Consider the following 23027-nt stretch of genomic DNA (forward strand, 5'->3'; position numbering starts at 1 on the left):
GATATGGAGTTATCTGGTTGGAAGTCTTTGGAGATAATATGTCTCTACCAGAAGTTTTAGTATGATTCTCATGTCCCTGAAGTTGCCTATCCATACATAAACATGAGATTTAGTGCAGGAAGCCTCTGTGGTTTTTTTTTGTTGTTGTTTTTTTGTTGTTTTGTTTGTTGGTTTTATTTCTCAGAGGAGAATTTCCTAGCTTTGTAAAACTGGAAAATATCTCCTTGCGTTACACTATTTGCAAAAGCAAAATGTCTTCTGTGGGAGCTACCAGCTTCCTCATAACAGGTAAAATGTACAGGGGGTGAGGGGGAAAAGGACGGGGATGCTTCAAGTACAGATTGTGTATGTTCTCTAGAGGGGGGAGAGCAAACCTGTTCCACTTTAATAAATACAGGTTCCCCCTCAAGTGTGATAAATGGCATCTGTAATTCTGTATTAAGATTATTCTTGAGTTTTATTAGCTGAACAAGAACCGCAACTCTGCAAAAATTGGCTCTCAAAACCGTATGTTCTAATGCATGTGCAGTTATGGGTGAAATTGATCATGGTTTAATTTGAGAGTAATTGATAGAGATTAACTGTTGAATGTCCCAGGAAGCACAGCACAAAACTCTGCGCTGCACAGATGTTGTATTGATTTGCAGCAAATGTCTTCCCTGAAATCACTTTACTGGGCTCATGGCAGCAATCTGATCTATTAACTTTTCTTCCTCTCCTTCTTCTCTTCTTTTTTCTTCACAGAAGGAGGTAGAGGAGAACTCCAGGTTGTACATGTTGTCCCTTCTAACCAGCATCTCTTTCTAAAATTCCTCTGTGTGCATGCCTTGTCTCCATGTAATCGATTGCTCCAGCTGAGGCCCTGCCATTCAGTTTAGCATGTTACGGTTGCTGGAAGCAATGTTAACACTGTGTGTGAGCTCAGAGTCTGTTCAGTGCGTAGGACCTTGTACAAAGAGAAAATGCCAATGCTTCGAGATATCTCCCGTTGGTGCTTTGGTGGGGGTGGTGGTGTGCAGAGGCACCATTAGCAGAGTATAAATTGTTTATTTCATATTTTCTAGTCTTACTCTCTATGAAATTTCTTCAAAGCAAGCATTTCCTTTTTTTTTTTTTTTTTTTCTTTTTTTTTTTTTTAAATCAGTGGCATTATTTCATTCCATCTGTAACCATTTCGTGCACTTGCAGCAATCAAAGTCAGAAGTACCATGATGGGCTCTAATACCACAGTTAAGCATGACTGTGGGTACCGGGAGGTGCTGTTTGAGCTCTGTGCTGCACTTTGATCAGGGCCATGCTCAGAGGTAGATGCTAGCTGCCTTACCAGCTAATACCAGATAATTAGGCAACTATCTAATTATCTGGTGTAGGTATAAACTGCCTCTCTGGTCATAGACTTGTTGCCTGTCTGCTCATCATGGGCAGTCTGTGGGCCGCAGGTAACTCTTTCCTCCTAGGAGCATCTGCAGAATTTTTCATTGACTGCTGTGTGCTTCTGTTGTTTCTGTTTGCAGCTGTACCTCATGTAGAGAAATTTCCCTCTGTTGAATTCTCAGTTTACATCTTTATTTTCTTGAAGTTACTCAACATGGGCGAGGTGCCTGCTGTGTTTCTGTCTCTTCCTTAGCTTTATGAATCAGGCTGAATTACCTTCCTGGGGTAGATCAACACTGTGCAGCTTTTTGGCTTCCATGTAAACCTCATCCATTGAGTCTGACGAACTTTCATTTCTAAGCTTTATTGTCTGATATATCAAGAGACTTGTTTCATTTTTACTGGCCGATGTCCATCCATTCATGCTTTCTTGGAATTGCAGAGATATGTGCAATTGGTGTCAGGTTCTGTCCTCTTCTGGCTTTGACGCAAAATCATTGCAGTCTCCTTTAGGCACCTCATCTTCTACGTGGGAATCTGGTACTAGCAGATTCATCAGGTGGAAGGAGCTTCCTCTGTGGCCCTTAAATGGTTTTCTGAATCGATGCTGTTGCTGGATATGGTGATTTCAAAATAATCCTTTTGCTTGTTGCAGCTTTGGATCCACGTAAAGCGCAGCATGCTTGAATCAATAAAGACATTTAACTACAAGACTGACTAGTTTAATTGGGATGATTTAGCTTAGTCTGATTCTGCTGATACCCTTGAAGAAAGGATCTAATTAGGCATGACTAGAAGTTTAATTTAGACATTGAAACAGTTGCTACTTGTTATAGCCTGATTCAGATTTATCTACGGCTAAATTTAGGTACTTGAGTTTCAGTAACCAAGCATTGGTATTTCAAAACAAGTTAGGATGATTTTAAAAAACAAATACAAAGTCTCTGCTGATTTATTTATTTATTTATTTTTTCTTTCCCTTCTGCGCAGCTTTCCATATGAGATGGAAACTTGCAAGTTGAAACTTTTATCCGCGTGGTCTGGGGGTTTGCTAGCAGGTCTGGAGATGTTCTCCCACAAGGACAACTTTGTGATTTTATTTTCACTCTGCTTCTGTCCGTTTGAAGACTTTCTGTCCTGTAGGAGTAGTTTGTTCTTTCACTGAAACATTTTCCTTTGTATGAGATAAATTGCAAGACTTACATATTTCAACTTTGTTAAATGGCTTATCAGATTGCTTGTAATTGTATCTACTGCTTTTCCTGAGTAAGCAGAACATCTTTTGAGTGACTTTTTAGGCCTTACTAAAGATTGTATTCACTATGACTGAATGCTGTGACTCAAATGATCTTGTCTGTTGTCTGTTTTTAGCCAGGGTATTAAATTTGTGCTACTGTCACAAGAGTGATTTTGGTAAACAGCTCTTGGTTGGGAGGAGACTTTAATTACTTGGAGGCGGCCTTTTAGCAGCTGGTTGAGGCATCCTTTGTTGTGAATTAGCATCCTACATTACTGGAGTGACAGGCTGATATTTGTTGGACAGTGGATGTAAAACTATCATCTGTCAGCATCAGAAACACAAAAACTGGGCAGAGAGGCGATGGATTGTTTTGTTTATGTTTGTCACTTCCATCTTTTCGGTGCTTCTTGATGCACTTACAGGAGATTAGATAAAAAATAGGCGAGATTCACATTGGTGTTGCTTTCAAAAAGAGTTCAAGTATCAGAGCTGCGCAGAGAAGCAAAGAAGGCAACAGATAAAAACCAGCTTTGTGACCTGTGGATGTTCAGGTGTTACACGTGTTGACATTGCCTTTGCCTTTGTTTTGAGAAGGACAGTGTTAACAGCTCTTACAGTGGATCCAGATGTTCTTTGCACCTGCCCATTGTTTCCTCTGCTTGTCTAGGCTCTCGGCGAGCCCAGCTGTTGTCTTGGGGCAGACTTGAGCAGACCTGTGGCTGGTGACCCAGAGCAGCTCCTGGCGCCTTCCTGTGTGCTGAAGCAAGTGCTGCCTTCAGAGGATGGGAAACTCCCCTACTGCAGCACTTCCACATGAACAACATTACCATCTGCCTTCAAGTGAAGAGGAATGTATGAAATGTTCCTGTGCACAACAAGAATATAAAAGTACTCAGAGCACTTGTTTAACTGGCACTCCTGGAGGTGCCTGTTTACCTAACACTTGTAGGTAATGCAGCCTCTGGTTCTTCAGCTACATATATCACTGCTACAGGGGACTTCAGAGGACTCCTCAGTGCCCTCTGGAAACATGTAATATGGTTATAACCTCCTGTTTGAGCAACCTCACTTCTTTCTTTAAAATTGCTTAGAATTCGTGTCTACATCTCTTTTTAAAGGCTGTCACAATTGAGTACCTGACTTTCATTCTCCATTTATATTTAGCCTCAGTTGTTCTTCTCTGCTTGTATATTTTCCCCTCTACTGAATAAACAAAAAAAGCTTCATTTTTTAGAGTCAGAGGTATGTCTTAATCTTCCTATAGCATTCTTTGCACCCTCACATTGGTTTTACCATTTTCCTCCTTGAATCCTTTTTACTTTGGTGTAGAATAAGATTATTCATGCCTTTCTAGAGGAGTCTTGCCAGAACTGTATAGTGGTATTTATGCTTTTCTTTCTGTGGAGACATTTCAATGGATACTGTCTATAGATGATGATGTTCTCTCCTTGCATGGCTGTAGCACAGTGGCTCATGTCCACAGTGTGATGACTGTGACTCGAGTCTGCTATCACCTGCTGTTCTTGCGTTGAGAATCTGCTTGGAAGCCATAAACTCATGGCAGTTTATAGGACTTTGAACTTGGCATTTCTACTTTGTTTAATCCCCTGTTGTTGCAATCTTCAGCATCATCAGTTTTTTTCCATCAGGGTCTGAGTTCTGTTCTGTACTGATAATACTCCCATGTTTGTCATCAGCAGATCCTGCTTACTCCCACCAGTTTTCGTCCTGCATTGTCCATGGCTGGCTCAGCTAGTTGCTTATTTACCCTCATTAAAGTTCCCCTACTCCTGTTCAGCTTATGCAGCCTTAGTTATGTCATGTCATCACATCAAAGCATGTTTGTTGAAGTGAAAGTTTGGTTGGTAATCCTTTGTACAGTTTAAAGAAAAATGCTTTGTTAAACAAAAACTCATATACCCAGTATGACGCTTTTTCCTGTTTTCTGTTTATCTCCATTCTTTTCTTCGTGTTTGCTCTGAAGCCTTTCAAGCTGTTGAAGCCAATAATGAGCGTAAGCTAGTTTGGCTCACATTTCCTTTCTACCCCCACACCTTAACTGCATTGGCTTTTCTCCAGACTTAAGGCACCAGCCCTTGTTTGATAGATGTCAGGTGCTGATTCTCTGGTGTTTGCTCAGGAAGAATGCTGCCTGATGCAAATTAACCTCTTTGTTTTCATTCGGAGGTAACTCCTGTTTCCACACAACCACCGCCTAATTTGCTCCCACCTCAGTATTATCATTTACTAAAAAGCTCCTTATTTGTTCTTTACTGTTTTACCTTGGTGCTTTTTAATCTCAGCCACATACAAGTTCTTCTTCTCATTTCCTTTCTATTTAAATGTCTAAAATACTTGGCAAAACTAATGAAGATAAATAAGCAGAAGTGCCGTTTATGTGGACTCCCATCAGTTTTTATGTTGCGTTTATGAAAATCTGGGTGATGGAGGTTTGTTTGCTGACCGTGCTTTCTGCCCTTACCCACATCTGTGGGCTCTGCCATTCTCTGTTGGCTCTCAGCTGCCTGTGGGAAATGACTGTTGCTCAGATTAACAAAGCTTTCCCTGGACCTTTATGTATTTTATAAAGCAGAGAAGAGTTCTTGGTACTCTTGTGGTCTCAAAGCTGCAATATGTGATCTATTAATTTGACTGCTTGGAATTTCTCATATAAGCTGTGACTGACTGAAGACCTCTGTTAACTCCAGTTCCTTTTGCCAGTGTGTGTTGCTGGACATGTTTGCCATTCTCAGTTATTCGGTACAATAGACCTGCTTCAGCTGAACACCGGTGTCAAGCTCAGTCCAGTGTTAAGTGTGGCTCCATTTTATGACTTTCCAGTTAAAATCTCTTCTAGATGTTCAAAGGCAAAATTAGGAATGTCTGCCCTTCTGTGCTCTGGAAGATCTACTTGTGTTTTCTCCATGAAATCCACTCCTCTGACAGCAGACCATAGGAAGTGTAGGTTCCAGGTTTTGAGAGCACAGCTTGGAGAAATGTGGAGCACAGCACTTCCTGCAGAAGCACAGTGCACAGCTCTGGGTGTGCGAGAAGTGTGCCCCAGTGCTGCACCATGAGTCCGAGCTCCTGCAGACTCTGCTGGCCTGAACACACTGAATTATGGGTAACATCATGTTGTTCATGATGTTATTTAAAATAAATAAAAATATGTAACCTTCAGATCTGCCTGGGCTTTGGAGTTCTGGGAGTAAAGAATATGGAGATTGGGCTTTTGATGATGTAGAAGTGGAGACCTCAAACAGAAACTTGTTTTTCTTGGTTATTTCTGCTTTTCATGGGAAATCTCCTCCGACATCTGTTAACAACGTGAAGTTGCACAGCTCACCCAAAGCATGGAACAAAAAAAGTGAACAAGCTCTTTTAGAGCTGGGTTCTTTTATCTTGTATATAAGCATAGATTATTTCCTGACAGATACTGCTCTAATCAGTCTATGGAAGATTTCCAAAGAAACAAAACATCACTCTATAAATATGCTCCTCTGAGAACGTGGGAACATGGTTTGAGTTCATGAATGTGCATCTTCATGTTGCTGCATGTGGTGGCTTTCTTCATACCAAGAGATGACGGTCCGCCTGCAGCCATCTTGCAAGCGATGGCTCTTGCTTGTCAGTTGCTGGAAATTAAGTAGTTGCATTTGAATGGGTCAAGCAGTAATGGGACCGTCTGGCTTAGGGGTCTGAGGAGTCTTAACATTTGAGCATGAACAAAGTCCGTAAGTGCTTGCAGAAAATACATTGCTCAGTCATGTGTGCATTTTGTAAAGGCGCTTTTAATTTATTGTGTCTTCATTATGACCGTGTTCATGTAAGTGGTGACCTGTTGTAACAGGAGCTCTACAATAACTCATGATTTTGTTGAATTAAAGAAAAAAAAAATATGGAGAAAGAGATGGTGTTCAAGGCTCCCATTGGAAAGAGGAAGTGCACTGAACAGGCTCTTCTGGTCCTGGCTGTGTCCATATGATCATTGGAGGTGCTTGAATGACTGTCAGTATGCATTTGCTGCATGCAGTGTGTTCTGTTATCCTTTTCTCAGCATATAATCTGAATGCCTCTTCTGGGGTTTCCAGGAGCTAATTTAAAATTGTATTTTTGCCTTCCCCCATTTAAGGGTCAAGATGAGGCTGATCCCTCAAAACCACCCTGGCTCAAGGGAGGGTAAGTACTGTTTAGAGTCCTTGTTTTTCCTTCTTTACGGTAACAGTGCAGGACTCCAGATTAATTTAGGTGAAAGCAGCGCTTTTTAATGTTTTCAGTTGCTATTTGCAAAGATAATCAGATAGCCATGCCTCACTCAGGGCCAGACTATCTCTGTATGTTGTAGATTCCTCTTAAACAATTTGAGGTGGGCTGTGAAGCTCTTCAGGAGATTTGTGGTTAAGGTTTTAGGTGCCATGTTTACGTTCTAGTATGATGGGGGCAAGTGCTTATGGCAACAGTATTAAACAGTGCTTGCTAAACCCCACAGTCTTTTCTCTAGTGATAGCTGTGACTGGTTCAGGAAAGTGTTGCTCAGGAAAGCTGCTATGTCTTTTGCTCTTAGGAGAAGAAAAAGAGAAAAAACAATAAAAAAAAGAGTAGCTCTGGGAAGTCTTCTGCCTTTGCAGTTATTTCTGTGGTCATTGTAGCAGTCAGAACTGCAAAACTAGAGTAGCCTGCCATTTGTAAAACAGTGATCATCGTGCCTCTTTTAAACAGGTGAGAGCGAGATGATGTTCTTTCTGCAAAACACAGTAGTCACAGCAAATGAAGCAGACAAATTTTGATTGCGTGTAATTTCAGCACGATACTCTGCATAATAGGTGCCAGCATGGTAGCTTCCCTAGCATCCTCCCTGGAAAAAAAGAGCGACATGTTTTCCAAGCTGCTGGGTTATGTGCAGTGTATGTGATTACAGCGATACGCTTCGGTGGTGGTGCACTCATTAGGAGCTGATGTAGCAGCAGATTTGTCCTGATATCTCAGCAAGAGCTTGGCTTGCTACACGCACAACTTAATTCTTGTACTACTGAAGTAAGCTTTCCTTATAAAATGCAAGTTAAACCAGAGGCTTCATTATACGGTTTTCTGCTTTTGGAATCATTGTTCTGTAATGTTGGTATTCCCACAAAGCTTCCTCCACACCTGCAGATGCCTGGAGCTGCCTAGCAACCTCATGCTTTCTTAAGGAGCCCAAGATTTTGCTGGAGAACTGGCAATTAGCAGGAGCAGGAGACAGTGATTTATGCTAACTATAAACAGCAGCTTTTCCTGCTTTAACAGGGAGCCAGAGTGCTGAGTTTACTGTTTCACTCTCACAAAAATTATTACCTAGCCTGAAAGATAAGCACAACTGTACTCCTGAAATACTTAATGTTAGTTATATCAGTTCTAGTTTTGTCAGGCCATGTTTGCTCTAGACTGTAAGCTTTTCCCTTCTATGTGAGATATAATAAAATAAACAGGCTAATGGAGTTTTGACAAAATCTGGGCTTACTCACTCTATCCCTGCATGCAAGGGATGGGTGGCAAACCTTTAGTTCCACTGTAAGACATTCTGTGGATTAATTAGTCACAACATACATTAAAGCACTTTGGTTCAGAGTTGTTCTTTCCTAAGAAGATTGGATAAGTTCTGTCCTTTGAGGGAAGCAGTCATCTTCTGTCATCACAAGCAATCTTTGCTCCATTAAATTTTCAAGATTTAATATAAGAACCTGTATGATAAAGGTCATATTAAGTGATGAATACATGCTTCAAGCTATTTACAGTTTTAGAATGATGCAAGAGAATCTGTCTGTTTGTAACCAATGCCTCTGGAAATACAGCTTTAAAAAAATAAAGGTACAATTGGTATTAAGGAACATTTTCTGGTTGTAATGTCTCAGAGCTGTGTATTTTATTTAGTAGTGCAAATCGTGTTCTCACACAGAGATGCTATTCGCTCCCCAGTACAGCACTCCATGATGATGCTATAAATGTTATGTACTTGCAGAGGAGAGTTACCCCATTACATATGAATCTATGGTGTACATATTTGAAGCACAATCAGTACTTCTGTCTGTGCAAACACTGTGGCTTTGTTAAGCAATGTAGAGATTGTGCTAGAAGAGAGAGACTGGGGTAGCTGGCAATGTAAGTTAAAAATTAGAAATTAAAAGTTAAAAAATTAAAAATTAAGAATCGTTGCTGATATTATTATTATTAATTATTATTATTAATTAACAAGCAAAAATCAAGGTGTCTAAGCATAAGATTAACTAGATATTAGGATCCTTCTCCGCAGTGGAAAATGCAAGCACCTTTCAAACATTATTCTCTTCTGCTGGTCTGTCTCATAAGCGATTATCTTATTTTACTGGTAGAAAAGCAGTAGTCTGGCATAAATATTTTGCAGCAAGCTGGGTTGTAACTACACGTTTCTCAGATGCAATAATCTGCTTAAGCTCATCTTGAATTTATAAAACTTACATCTTCGGTGTTCTTTTTTTCCCCCTAGGAAACACTACTGTCACAGTTTCCTTTCAATTGAATTAGGAAACAGAACAAAACCAACAAGAAATGTGTCTGGAAATCCTGTAGAAAATAATTGTTATTTCCCAGCTACACTGTTAAGTTTAGCATTGGCACTGACTCTGCATTTTTACTTATGACTATTCTGTCATAGCTCTTCTTACAGGCTCTCCTTTGTAATTTTGAGATACTTTCATTGTTCTGGTGATTTGACCCAATTTTTTTTACCTGAATGTGAGCATTAGATTAAACTGCACCGTGATTTAGATCATTCTGAAATTCTTGACATCATCTAAATAGTCATCTGTGACACCCATTTCACTCCAGAAAGGTATAGCGAGGATCAGAGAGCGTTTTGTAGCACTAGAGCAGCAGATAAAACTCTTGTTTGATCTCAGCAAGACTGCCGAGTTCTTATGCATATATTTATTATTTGCTGATTTGGGTCAGATTTTTCTATTTTAAGCTAGAGGGGATTATTGCAGTGTAACTTGAGCAAAAGTTTTTTCTGTAACTGTATTCTGGAAATGAGGATAGCTTTTAGTAAAAACACCATGTGGCCTTGCTGTAGGGATTTCCAGAACTACAGAACCCTTTTTTTTTGTTCTTTGCAAGAGACTTCAGCAGCTTAAACTAACTGGAATAAGTCTGCAGCTTTTTCATGCCTGAGTTAGTCTTCTGTTCCCAGCTGCAGTACCTACTGTCACATTTTGCTGGCAGAGTGGCATAGCAGGCTGTGAATGGGTTTGATTCATTATGTAGGAGCATAAAGAACAATGAGCAGCGTACATAAGCCTGATGTTGCATGCAGAGGCGAGGTTCATGTTGCTCACCTTCTCACCAGACTTATTTATCTGGCAGCAGCTGGCAGCTCAGCCATGGATCAGATGTGTCACCCTCCTACGCACAGTCAGAAAAGTCAGTTTCACCACTACAGCACCATGATGTTACTATATATAAGCCTTTCCATCTTTTGACACAGCCTTGTGCTAGGCTGTGCAGTAACATCCTTCCCCAGCCAGTCACCCTATCATTGTCTGCTGTTAGATGGATTTGGACATCAGTAGTCTTTTCCTAATCTTTTCTGTTACTTGACTTTTTGGTTTTACTGAAAAGGGATGTGAGTAGGTCCTGCTTGCCCACAGAAGACAGGTTCCCTGTTGTCCCATACCGGCCTACCAATTTTCATGGCATATGCAAATTTATAGCAGAAAACTGGTTTCCTGGGTCATTTTTATAGTGTAGCTGCATGTGCATCTTTAAGATGAGCAATGTCACTGTCCCATAGTACCTTTTCTAGTAGATGTGTTGTGTTAAATCATTTTGGCTAGCTGTGGCATACCAAATCAGAACGATATACAGGTTAAAGGCACTGGCCCCGTTACAGAGACCAGTTCACCACCCATCTGCAAAAAGATGTGCGCCAGCATGGTTCAGAGTGAAGATGGATGAGCGAGGATGGAGAGGCGGAAGGTTTCTTTGCACTGGTAGCCAAGCAGAAGGCCTCAGAAGACATACTGTTCATGTTGCCAAACATGTCTGAGCTAAATTATCAAGCCTTCAAGCAGAAGTGTATGTGTGTGATATTAGCAGTGAACAGCACAATTCGAGTAATTCAGGCTGGCTCATCAGGAAATAAGGAGACTTTCACATCTTATTTCTGCAGACTCAGAGTGTTGCTGGGCTGGAGGCCCTGTTGCTCCTCCACCACTTCCACCAGCAAATGGCAGCTCTTGTCTGTGGAGCCCTGAATGACTTCAACTGCTGAGCAGCAGGGAGGGGAACTTTTATAAAAACAAAAACAGTCTTCTCCTTCCTCCTCTGATGTCAGGTTTTTCCTTTAATAATTGTATAGAGCTTGAGGATTAGTTCTGAGTGTGCTCTGGCCTGCAGTGACAGCAGTGTCCCGGCTCTGGACTGAGCCACTTTGACGTGCTCCCTACCACCCACTGACATGGGGCATAAACATCTAGATGGTTGCATGTACAAATGACACATACTTAATTGATACTATATATTTATGCTATATATTTATGCTTTCTGAAGTGTCATCTCAGTTCTTGCTGACTTTGCTTTATCCAGTAACACATTTCCCCCATGCTCCAAAAAAAAACAACAACCCAACCAACCAAAAAACCTTAAAGGAATTAAACTGAAAAGAAGAGGGTGAAGAAAGCCTGTAAACCATGTATGACCCACTCCCATAGATCTCTGGTTCTGCGGGTAGATTTACTTTTCCTTTCTTCCTCTTTCTTCTCTTCTTTCTCCCTTCTCTTCCCTTCTGCTTGTGTGTTAACAGCATTGGTTTCTTTCATTTAAAGTGAACTGATTCTTCCTCATTAACTATTACATTAGCAAAGAGGCTAATGACCTAAGGAAGCATTTTGGTTATCTGTTTACTGTCTATTACTGCTCTTGAGATTTTTAATCCTTTGTTTTTTCCTCCTGAATCTCCAGGCCTGCAGGTGGTCTCTATGGCATTGACAGCATGCCTGATCTACGCAAAAAAAAGCCAATTCCACTTGTCAGTGATCTGGTAAGAGATTTTTCTTCTGCCACGCAGTTGATGGTGCAAATAGCTTTACTTTTTGGCACACGGTAATGTTCATTATTGCTTGAAGAAGTTGTAAGTTTCCTGCTTAGTTTAATTAATTCTTACAGTAAGAGTTTGGGAGTTAGAAACATCTCAATCAGAATGAGGTGTGTTTTCATACAGTGTTTCATTGATTTGGAAGAATTAAGACATTTTTCATGTTCAGTTTTCCTTTTTTATTCTACTCAGAAGGTTGGATTACATTTAGGCCTGTATTTTTTTAATATGTTTTCCTAAAAGTCATGTTCTGTGGGGGAATTTATGATGTCCATGTGAGGTCTGGCAACTTGGAATTGGAGAGGGTAGATAAATGAACATAGTATGCTTCAGTGTTTTAAAGTAATGTGCAGTATTGCCAGTAGGCTCCTGCACTGAGGAAGCACAAGAGTCAAACAAGTAATGAAGACAAGTTTCATGTTTGTGTGATACAGTGAAATAAAGCTTCAGTGGGACAAATGGCTTTCTGTTGTCTGTGTGTTCAGTACATACAGCACATTGATAGTTGGGGGAAATGTAACAGCTGAAAAGCTGAAAGTTTCTGTATCCTGTAGTTCCTGTGAAGAGATGCATACAGTTCTCTCTGCCAGCTTATGCATGAGAAGCATGATGTGTGTCTTACTAACTGCTTGCATCTTTTAAATCTGTGCAATGATGGCATTAACTTGTGTTGCTTCCTTTGAATGCTTTCATTCACTCTCTCCGTAGGCCATGGTAAGTGGAGCTAAAGACTATCCACAAAGTCTTCACCAGAAACAAAAATGTTTTACCTTCCCTTCACTTTATTTGCTTTTAATTTTGAACCTGCAGCACTGCGGTGCATCCATATTAAGTATCCTGTCCTGCTACATCACTGATGGAATGAACTGTCGGTCTTCAAATGGCATAAATCAGAGGATTAATGGAGATTTCTGATAAAATGTGATGGTTCTAAATTAGATGTTACTGGTTTTAGTTGCTGTCATCTGTCCGTGGCGATGTTAGGAGCTGCAGAGACCGAGGCCTGTGCTGCTCAGGGCTACAGAACAGCACTGCTGTGTTGTGAAGGAGGCAGTTCTGAGGCAAAAATGCTGTTCATTGTATTCAGTGATGGCCAATGAATGTAATTCACCAGCGCATTCAAACCTGTTCTCCTGACCCATTCTGTTCTTTATCCTTTTCGTGTCTCTCTCACTGTCACATTTTGGAGTGTTGTGTAAATTTTAAACCTGACAAAAACCTCATTTTGTTTACAAGTGACGTTAAATATAGAAGACAGTCCCACACAATTATCTTAAGCAATAACTGTGTTACCGTTTCTACCAGAGCATAGACATGGAGAGGTGAGCCCAGTTTTCATTGACAGTTCTTGCCAGACAAACAAACATTGTCCTCAGTGAGATTCCCTATGGGCAGATGAAGTTAATATGGAGGTCTCTCAAAGTATGCCTTGACTTTTGAGATGTGAAATGTGAGATGTGTCACTTAAGAAAGTAACTTGAATGTACTAGACTGCTGGCTTGATATCTGGCATGACGGGGTGTCCTTGCTCACACCCCTGGGTATGTAGTACCACTGCATTTTTAGATATGGGCAGTGAATAACAAACTTTGTTCCTCCGTAGTCACTGGTTCAGTCCCGGAAAGCCGGAATTACCTCAGCAATGGCCACCAGAACATCTCTCAAAGATGAAGAGCTGGTAAGTGGGAGAGCTGTTTAGCTCATGTTAATGCTTTGTAAGGGGAATTAGGTTCTCTGGGATGCAGAGCCAGCTTCACAGTCTAAAGATGTGGATGTGAAACTTCACATTATTTGTTTACAGAAAACAAATGTAAAACATAAAATTTAACGTGTCTTGTATGTCCCTGAAAAATACAAACTTCTCAGCTATCTATTGTGGGAGATAGCGTGTGAAACTTACTTCATGCAAGGTATCCCTCATCCACAAACTGTAATTCATTTCTTCCATCTCACTTACTTTCTTTTAAATGTCTGGAGAAATATTTTTGCAGGGGGATTCTCTGCTAACACTTGGAAAAGACTGATAGATTTGGCTACTTGAGATGTGTAGATGTATTGCACTTCTCACACCTTTTCCCTACCACCTATGTGATAACCTGCAACAGCAGTTTCGGTCACCTTTCTGGATGTTGATTTCTGTGTCTTTCAGAAATCTCATGTCTATAAGAAGACCTTGCAAGCCTTAATTTACCCTATCTCTTGTACAACCCCACACAACTTCGAAGTATGGACAGCCACAACTCCCACCTACTGCTATGAATGTGAGGGGCTGTTGTGGGGTATCGCACGGCAGGGAATGCGCTGCGCTGAATGTGGAGTCAAGTGCCATGAGAAGTGCCAAGACTTGCTCAACGCTGACTGCTTACAGAGTGAGTAGCTGCTTTGCTGCTTCCTGTCCTGAGAGGTCCAGTGAAAAATGGCTGTTCAAAGAGTGTTACAGGAACTTTTCTAAACGTGTGTTGCTGAACACATGTGTTCCTAAACACTGATCCTCAGGGAGGAGTGAAGATGTGTTTATTAAAATGACTGTATATTTTATGTAAGTAGGCCATAAGGCTAAACCTGTCCCTATCAGCCTGCTGTTTATTTTTTGTTTGTTTTAACCTGCATAGTGTGTTTAATCTCTGTTTATCAGCTCAGATGTTAGGCTTGCTATCATATCCTGCACAGAAAATAGTGTGCTGGATGGGTAAGCTACTACAATGGGTATCCTGATTTTATCTGTTCTTCCTGCCTCAGTATCCCAGGCAGTTTGTTTGTTTAAACCTTCGGCCTGTGATAATGTACATTTTAAGCTTTCCAGAGCACCAGAGAGTTCCTGCTCAGGGATTACCATCCATGAATTTAGGTAGGATTCTTCAAGTACAGATTGGCAAGGCATTTTGTCATTTGAATAGGAGTGCTTTGAAGCTGAATCACTTTAGAGACCTGGTACTGAATAAGGACAGATGAAGGGTTAGATAGTAAGCAATGTTTAACTGTCTGGGCAGTATCTTATATTCCTGCTTGCATTTCTGCTTATCTTGATTTTCTGCAGTGTTCAGAATTGAGCCCTCTTCAAAGAAGGTGAAGAACTATGACTTTGCAGAATAGAGGAACCCTGACACAGACAGTGGAGAAACCTAAAAGGATCCGTGTTTGTTTTTCTTGTTAACTATCCAATTGGGCATCTAGATTGGTCAGATTATTTTTATTCGTTCTCAGTTATATGCTCCTATTTGAGAGCAAGTTATCTACATGAATATATCTAGACATATCTTATGTATCTTGTATAAGACATGATAAACTTACACAGTAAGCATTAAATCTTGAGTAGGAAGGTTCACTCTTAGTTTTCTTGTCATTCCAGTTTGATGGAAAAAATCAGCAGGACTCAGGAAGTTCTGTGAAATAGAAACCAGCTACTATCACTACAGAGATACTTTTGTGACTAAGGACAGGGCTGCTAGATTTCACTTGGTTTGAGAGAATTTAGTTAAGACGTCACTCATCTTTATGACAAAATCTGATGTAGGGCGCCAGTTGGATTCACGATACTAAATGATGAATTCCAGTATTTGAGATGAAAAGCTGCTAATATGTGTACCTAGGCTTAATTCAGATGCACATCCTAGATATTACCATGTCATAAAGAAGCTGAGATATCAGTGTGGGAAAATGCTTTTGAGAATGGAGGAAAATGGAGTTTGTACCACCAGCAGCAAGGAAACAGGCACAAAACTGCTCAGAGGAGAAGTAATGAAAACAATAGAAGGAAAAGTAAATTTGAGAAATCACTAAGAGGAAATACACTTTTGCAGAGGGCAGCTCTGGCAATTATATGCAAGAAGGACTTCAGAGTGGGACAGATACTGGGCAAAGTTCAGATGTAAAGGGGAAAATGTGTGAGAGTGTTTTGAGATAGAATGGTATGAATTTGCTTGTTAATCTTTGCAAAGAGGGGCTTGGCAGCACAGGGCAGGAGAAAGACAGAGATGATAACTGTTTCAGGAAATGAAGAACAGCCATATGGTGTATAACTGAAATCACCTTTCTAGAGGGACCCCAAGATGGATCTTTCTAGATGGACCCCAAGACAGAGGTGTTAAACACAGTGTAGAGTTCCTATGATTCTGCTTTACCTTTTCAACTTTCCATGACTTAATGACTTTCTGAGCAGTAGATGCTGTGCTTAATGGCTGACAGTGATGGTTGTGAATTTGTTTAATCCTTGTCTGATCTTATTTATGCCTGCAGTGTGGTGGGGAAGAGGGAGATAAAAAGCAGAGAGGAAGATGGTCTGTCTAAGCTCACTGTTTACAAAATAAAAAATGGAATAAATTTGCTTTGAGACAATTAAGGGTGGAAAAGAGGAGACTTCAGTGCAGAGAACTGGGAGACTCTGGAACAGTCTCAAGAATAACTGTGGGAGCAGCTTATCTAATATCTCTGGTTGGAGTTAAATAGCTTTGTGCAGCGGGCTCTAGGATGTGATGATGATGATGGGAGTATGTGTACTCTTTAGTGGGACAGAAGTAACAGCTGGAACCAGCTCCACTTTTCAGATACAGCGAAGTATTTAATAAGATCTGTATTATTCATAAGGCTGCAGATATTTGCTTTGCACTTGTTCTTTAAAAATGTAAACACAAGATACTCCAGCATGGAGAGCGTACTGGGCTCAAAACTGGTGAAGCACACAGAAAGTAAAACAAAAATCCACGACAAATGAAACAAAAACAAACACACTAAACTTCACATGCTGAGATATTTGAAAACTGTTTGGTGTTGGAAGAAGGAAGATACAGAGGGTGTGAACCAGGACTGTGAGCTACCAATGTGGGTGTAGAGGGTGTTGTTATCCAAGGTGGAGACATCATGGAAGCTGAAGATGTCAGCTGCGTAGTTACAAGGTGGAGGGATGGTAGCATGGGAAATGAAGAAGTACTGGGGCTGAAACGTGGATGTACAGCTGGGCTGAGAAAACAAATGTTATTGATACTACAGCCCATCATAAGGCTTTTTCAGGACACTGCAGTGTTTCTTTTGACATGGTCATGCTAAAATTCCTCTCACTGGAACCCAGAAGAAAATGGAAAATTTATTTATTTTTACGAGTTTGAAGAACGTAGACTGTGGGGCCGAAGCAATAGTTTAGAAATTCAATAAGTCTGAGGCTGAAGTTTCATGTACGTTGAACTCAGGAGGGTTTTCTTCCTAAAAGTTTTGCTTTGTTGTTGTTGTTGTTGTTACCAATGAAAACAAACAAACAAAAAAACAAGCACAAAACCAACAAAAAAGTCTATGTTGTCAGGATGTATTTTCATTTAACCCTATATAAAGCTTCCACAAAATGAATTTCCAGGCTGGCAGCAAGTACAATTCTATCGGTTATGCCTTGATGCCTCGGGATATGTCTTCATTTTACTCTTGTCAGGTCTTCCAGAAAATGTTGTGTTAGAGTAAAATGAATTTTCAGGCTGGTCACAAATACGAATCCATTGTCTGTACTTCAAAAGCTTGGATAGATGCCTGGGTTGTTAGAATCAGGATGTGATGTTTATCAGTCTTCTGTGCCTCAGTGCTTTTCTCTGGGGAATAAACAGATCCCTTTCCCCACGTCTGTGAGAGTTAAGTTATGTTATTTCTTCTAAGGCTTTTTTTCTTACCATCTATATTTTAAGGAAATGAATATCTGATACCATCAACAAACGTGTGGGTCTGTTGTGACAGAGTACTCAAATTCAGCACTGTTTTGCTGCGGTTTGATACAAAACCCATTTGTCTAAAAGTGGGCGCTGTTTCTCTATTGAAGCTAATTTGCTCATGGTGTTTTTAGGAATGCCTCATAACCTTTGTTGTCTGAGGGGCGATTAAGAATGTTTTTAGAATGCATCTCCTGCTCACAAAGTTGTTACTCTGAGAGGATTAAAAATCTAAATTTCTTGACAGTAGGTGCTGTGAAGGCATTATTCTATTGATGGAGAACTTACCTTTTCATTATAAGGTGATAAATACTTGTTTTTTTTTTAATCCTTCACCTATTCTTGGAGGTGCTTGAGATCTGTGCTGAATGGGTACACTTCTTTTCTTACTTGACTGGAATTAAATAGAGAGATTTAAAATTCTTATAGCATGTAAAGCTTTTGGAAAAGGGGGCTTTTATCTCTTGCCCTGGGCACCAGTATGCTGCTAACTGAAATTCAACCATTGGGGAAATGTTAATATCAAATGAAGAGGATGATAGATGTGTAGGAAGCCAAGAAATAGATTTTGAGAAGCAGGCAGAATTATGAAGAAGGTGGAAAGAAGGGACGTTATACTAACATGATACTGACAAAAAGAAGCGTTGTTCTGCGCTAGTGTATGAAAAGCTGCAGATGTGTGCCTTGTTTTCCTATAGAGTTACTAGTCTAAGTCCTGTGCCAATTACAGTTAAACCTGAGTAAATAGGATATCAGAAGAGATATCAGGATATCAGGATATCAGGATATCAGAAGAGATTCTTCTATCTCTTCTAGAAGAGATATCTCTTCTGATATCCTAGGATATCAGAAGAGATTCTTTGGAGATCTCGAAATGAGGATTTGAGATCTCAAACTTCAAACTACTACTGAAAGTAAATTGCTCGTTGTGAGTGTGGTTATCCATAAGAGTGCTCTTTTTGTATCCTAGCATGACAAATGTGGAGAATTTCATATTTGAGGGCTGCAGTACCGAATGCCCCACTTGGTTCTGGTTTGGCTCCTAGGGCTTTGGTTCACTGATGGAGGTGTTTAGAGCTTTTTGACTGAGAACTGGAAGCCTGGGATGTTTGTTGGGTTTTGGATGAGAAACTTCTGTGTTACCCTCTGAACAGATTGCATTCCAGAGCCTGGCTCTGTGAGTGGACTGTTAGTGAGAGCGAGAAGTCACTCTTGTGATAACCATCTTGGCTCTGTCTTGAATCGATGATTTGACACCATGGTGATGAATGCCTGTTTGCTTCCAGAGTCCCATGCAGGAAAATATTTTCACAGAAGGAGGAAGGATACCTTTATTTGAAACTTGAATATCTATTTTGAGTTTCGGGAATATATAATTTCTAAGCATTATCCGCCTACTGAACAGCTGTCTTCTATCCTGCCAGTTTCTTGACTTTTTCCTGTTAAAAGCATAAGATAACAGCACTGGCAGTTTACTAGGAACTGTATCAATACCAGTCCCAATATAGTCCTATTTGCTTTCTGTTTCCAGTTATAAATCAACTCGTGATTCATTTCTAGGGAGGGAGAGATAAGGAAAGCCCACTGCCATTTATATGACATTGTGCACGTCTATACATGGTATTTATATCGTCCCTTGCCTTTTTATTGCTACTTACAGAACTGCTTTAAAAGCTAAGCCACTGGCAAAACCTTTTTTTTTTTTTGAAGCTGAATGAATACATACAATCCAAGTTCAGCAGCAGGGAAAACACCTTTTGCCTTCCAGTATAGTGATGTGCACTGATGTTGTACACGCCATGAGGATCTAAGGAAAAATTCTCTCCATCCATTTCCAGCCAAGTAAGAATGGGTTGCTTGCATTAAGGCAGTAATGCAGACCAGTGCCACTCCTAAACTGGTAATTCTGGTCCCATTTCTGTGATGGACAATGAAACACTGATATTTGCAAGCTACCTGGCTAGTAATTTCTTTACAGAACATTTCTGAAATGGAGCACTCCACTAATGCAAGACTAAAGCTCTTAATGTTTAGTTTGATTCTCAATATCCATAAAATCAGAAAGGGCAGGACAAGGTTTCTTTAGCTCATTACAGATTTCAGGATTCCAGGTAGGTAGGACAACTTATTCAATTTGGCCTTTCATGGTTTCTGTAGCTCTTCGTATCCTACGTCAAGTCCGCCTCCCTCCCCAGAAGACCTACTTCTATTAAAGATGAATAGCATTTCTTATCTGAAGTTCAAAGTGTAGCCCCTGGTATCATTTCAATTCTGTATTCCTTTATTAAATGTTGGGTCTACAGCTGGATGATTGTTTGATACAAGACATCAATTTGGGTGATGGTAGTTCTTCTCTGGTGAGTGGGGACAGCAGGGACTGTGTAATTAATTCCAGTATTTTGATTTCATTTCATCTTAAGCCAACAATAGAAAACTCTGGGGATTTTTCTCAGATACAATTTGTTGTACTAAATGAAATACTGAACATTGAGCCTCTGGCAAGTAAAATGAAAAAATAATTATCAGGTAATGCAAACTTAAGGCTTTTATTTTTTACTCAAATCTTGAATAGTGTGCCTTGTTGTGCAGTGTCCTTAATGAACTTCTGAAACTTCAGTGGTTACATTCTGTTCCAGACTCTGCTTTTATTCTTTTCCATTGGGATGATGGAAGTTATAATTGAATTTTTGTTTCTTTATTGAAATGGTAAAAGATGTTAGACTGAAGGTCCAAGAAATGGATATCTTTAGGCAGCATTTGTCACTAGGCACCTGATGGGGCTTGCTAAGAAGGTTCCTGTTATGCTGTATTGCTGGGGTCCTTTATGAGTGTGCATTTACAGAACCTAGTTCTCTGTGGGCACTAACTGCTAAAACTCCAGAACTACACTATTTTTTTGTAAGGTCTCCCAGGTAACACATTTGTCTAATGTGGAATTGACAATAAGAACATTCTTATCTCATAATGATAAGAACTTATACATTTTGTAAGCAATATGCAAGGGACCAGAGGCCTCTGTTTTCAAGTTCCAGTTAATATCCATGTAGAACAGACCCCTGCTCCTAGCTCCTGTGTTTCTAGCTGCTAAATGCTGTACTTGTGCCCCATACCTATTCAGTTTGCTACCTTATAGGTGTTTGGATTAGGTATGGCAACTACAGTTTGGGCTATCTCTTACAAATGAAACAAACTAAAAAGGAATGGGATCCAGAGAAGCACTTCAAATGCCTCCCGCTTGATGTTTGCTCCAAGTAGAAGAACAGACCATGCACTGTGCATTGACTTTGTGCTGAATGGGAAGCCATGCAGAGCACATCAGTAAAAAATAGTGACTCTTGGCCCATCTGAACTTTTCTTTGTTCTGAGGTGCAGCTTTTCGACAAGCTTACAGGTGCTATTTGTAGTGAGGAACCACTGTCACCTTCCGAAGCAGGGGTCCATTTATTCAAAGCAAGGTAGTGAGAAGTGGGAACGTGCTGATGTCTGCTGTTATGGTTAGAGCTTTGCTTCTGGGTCTTCCTCAGCTGCAAAGGTGTAGAACTCAAGCCTGTTGTGAGGAAAGCAACCCAGACCCTGTCTGGGCACTCCCAGTATCTCCACGCAGCTCCAACTGGTTCTGATTTTATTTTGCATATGTTAAAATAGGGGGGCTGACCATAAATGACAACAGCAAGAGGCATCATGTGAAATAAATCGTAGCTTTGATCCCGTCATCCCTGTTCATCAATGAAGTGTGTCTTTCTGTGTTTGCATGTTTCTGATGTTTCTTTTTTACTCTCTGATGCACAGGAGCAGCAGAGAAGAGCTCAAAGCATGGAGCTGAGGATCGAACCCAGAATTTCATCATGGCCATGAAGGATCGCATGAAAATCCGTGAGCGGAACAAGCCAGAGATCTTTGACTTGATCAGAGATGTGTTCTGTGAGAGCAAATTGACACATGCTCAGCAAATGAAGACAGTGAAGCAAAGCGTGCTCGATGGCACCTCGAAATGGTCAGCAAAGATCACAATTACAGGTGAGTGGAAGGAGGCATAGGTTCAGTTGGTCTTGTTTGAGCACCTAGGGTTGGTCTGAGACTAGAGAGAACAGCCCTCTGTGAACTGTATCTCTTTCTGCTCAGGTAGCAGGTGGAGACAGGTACTCCTACCCCAGACACTGCAATGCACTGTGATCTGAGGCTCATCAGAAAAGCTCCCATGAGTGTTGTTTTTGATTTTCTGGATGTTCGGAGCTACCTGCTTCTTCATGTGGTGTATGGACACATTGTGTTACTGGAGGGTGGTGATAACCCTTCTCTTTTCCTTCCAGTGGTGTGTGCTCAGGGTCTACAGGCCAAAGACAAGACTGGCTCCAGCGATCCGTATGTAACTGTTCAAGTGGGTAAAACAAAGAAGAGGACAAAAACGATTTTTGGGAATTTGAATCCTGTGTGGGAAGAGAAGTTTTATTTGTAAGTGCTCTCACTCCCCTTTTTGCCTGTTTGTATGATCCGTGCTTTCCCACGCTGCCTGTAAGGTATGAGGGTTTCATTTCTGCTTGGTGTTACATACACCTTTGAAGAGTTGACGTCTATAACAGTGTGCATAGCGCACTGAGGTCTATCTTATCTTTTTTACTTTTGTATATATAAATTGTCTGGTCTGTGAGCCTTTTTGTATTGATGTTTCTAGAGAGAGCTAAAGAAAGGAAAATCTTTAACTTGGTAGCTTGTGTTCCTGGATAATAGATGTACTTTCAAAATCATTTGGAAGATGAAAGCATGAAGTTTGTATGAAAGGCTAAGCAGACTTTTTGTGACCTACTGCTGTGACCTGCTTCTGTTGTACGACCAACAGAGGGCAAAGAAAGTTGTTTGTCATTTGTCTGTGACACTACCAGTTTCTCTCCTTACTTTTGGAAAATCAATGTTATAGTAACTCGAGGGATTACCTGCTTTGAAGATGAGCAACGTATCCACATCTGAATTGAAAAGAAAGGCTAGAGGCATGATTTTTCTGTTTCAAATGTTCTTTAAAAGCTGAAGTGTATTTTTCCCTCCTGCTTTTATTGAATAAGTAAACAGTACCCTCAATTTATCATTGAACGCGTGATAACACCAAAGGGAGACCTAAAACCTAGCAAGAGAGTAGTTTCTGTAGATTCAGGGTAATCTCTTTCAGCTCCCAAAATGTTTATTTTCTTTAACGTGCAAGCTGGTTTTTTATACCTTCCCTCTCTTTGTTTTTCTTCCTTCTTTTCCCTTAAACTTCATGGGGGGAGCTCTCTGCATACTGAAATTATGCTTTAGAATCAAGCTTCTGCCAACCCAGCTTTGTCCTTACTGCACACCGTCCAAATAAAATCATTTTTAAAGTAGTTCATTAACGTCAGAAAAATCTCATCTCTGTTTTGAGCAGGCAGGCTTTTCATTTTATCCTTTAATCCAAAGTGACATTACTGCTCGGATTGTAGACAAGTATACTTAAGTGCCATTTGGTTGAGTCTAGTCACAATAGCAGTAATGTGGGATCCTTAAGGACCTTGATTTACCATGCCAAGTTGTTACCATGGTATTCGAAGTGTGTTCCCTTCTAATTTTAGGAGCTTCAACAAATACTGTGTTTAAAGATAGATAGTGCAGCGTG

The 23027-nt window shown here is 40.4% G+C and overlaps 1 protein-coding gene across 4 annotated transcripts in view; it reads left to right on the forward strand.

Moving 5' to 3' along the window:
* Positions 1 to 23027, forward strand: part of UNC13B (unc-13 homolog B) — a 204141-nt gene that overhangs the window by 111622 nt on the left and 69492 nt on the right. For 3 of the 4 annotated variants that reach the window (XM_072358933.1, XM_072358935.1, XM_072358934.1), the window contains 7 exons: positions 745 to 767; positions 6747 to 6793; positions 11585 to 11663; positions 13321 to 13395; positions 13867 to 14086; positions 21191 to 21418; positions 21712 to 21853. In XM_072358933.1, coding sequence (XP_072215034.1) covers positions 745 to 767; positions 6747 to 6793; positions 11585 to 11663; positions 13321 to 13395; positions 13867 to 14086; positions 21191 to 21418; positions 21712 to 21853 — 814 coding nt within the window. The remainder of the gene's footprint in view (positions 1 to 744; positions 768 to 6746; positions 6794 to 11584; positions 11664 to 13320; positions 13396 to 13866; positions 14087 to 21190; positions 21419 to 21711; positions 21854 to 23027) is intronic. The other variant, XM_072358936.1, reaches the window with a different exon arrangement.

The sequence above is a fragment of the Excalfactoria chinensis genome, chromosome Z, assembly GCF_039878825.1.
Source record: "Excalfactoria chinensis isolate bCotChi1 chromosome Z, bCotChi1.hap2, whole genome shotgun sequence".
NCBI lineage: Eukaryota > Metazoa > Chordata > Aves > Galliformes > Phasianidae > Excalfactoria > Excalfactoria chinensis.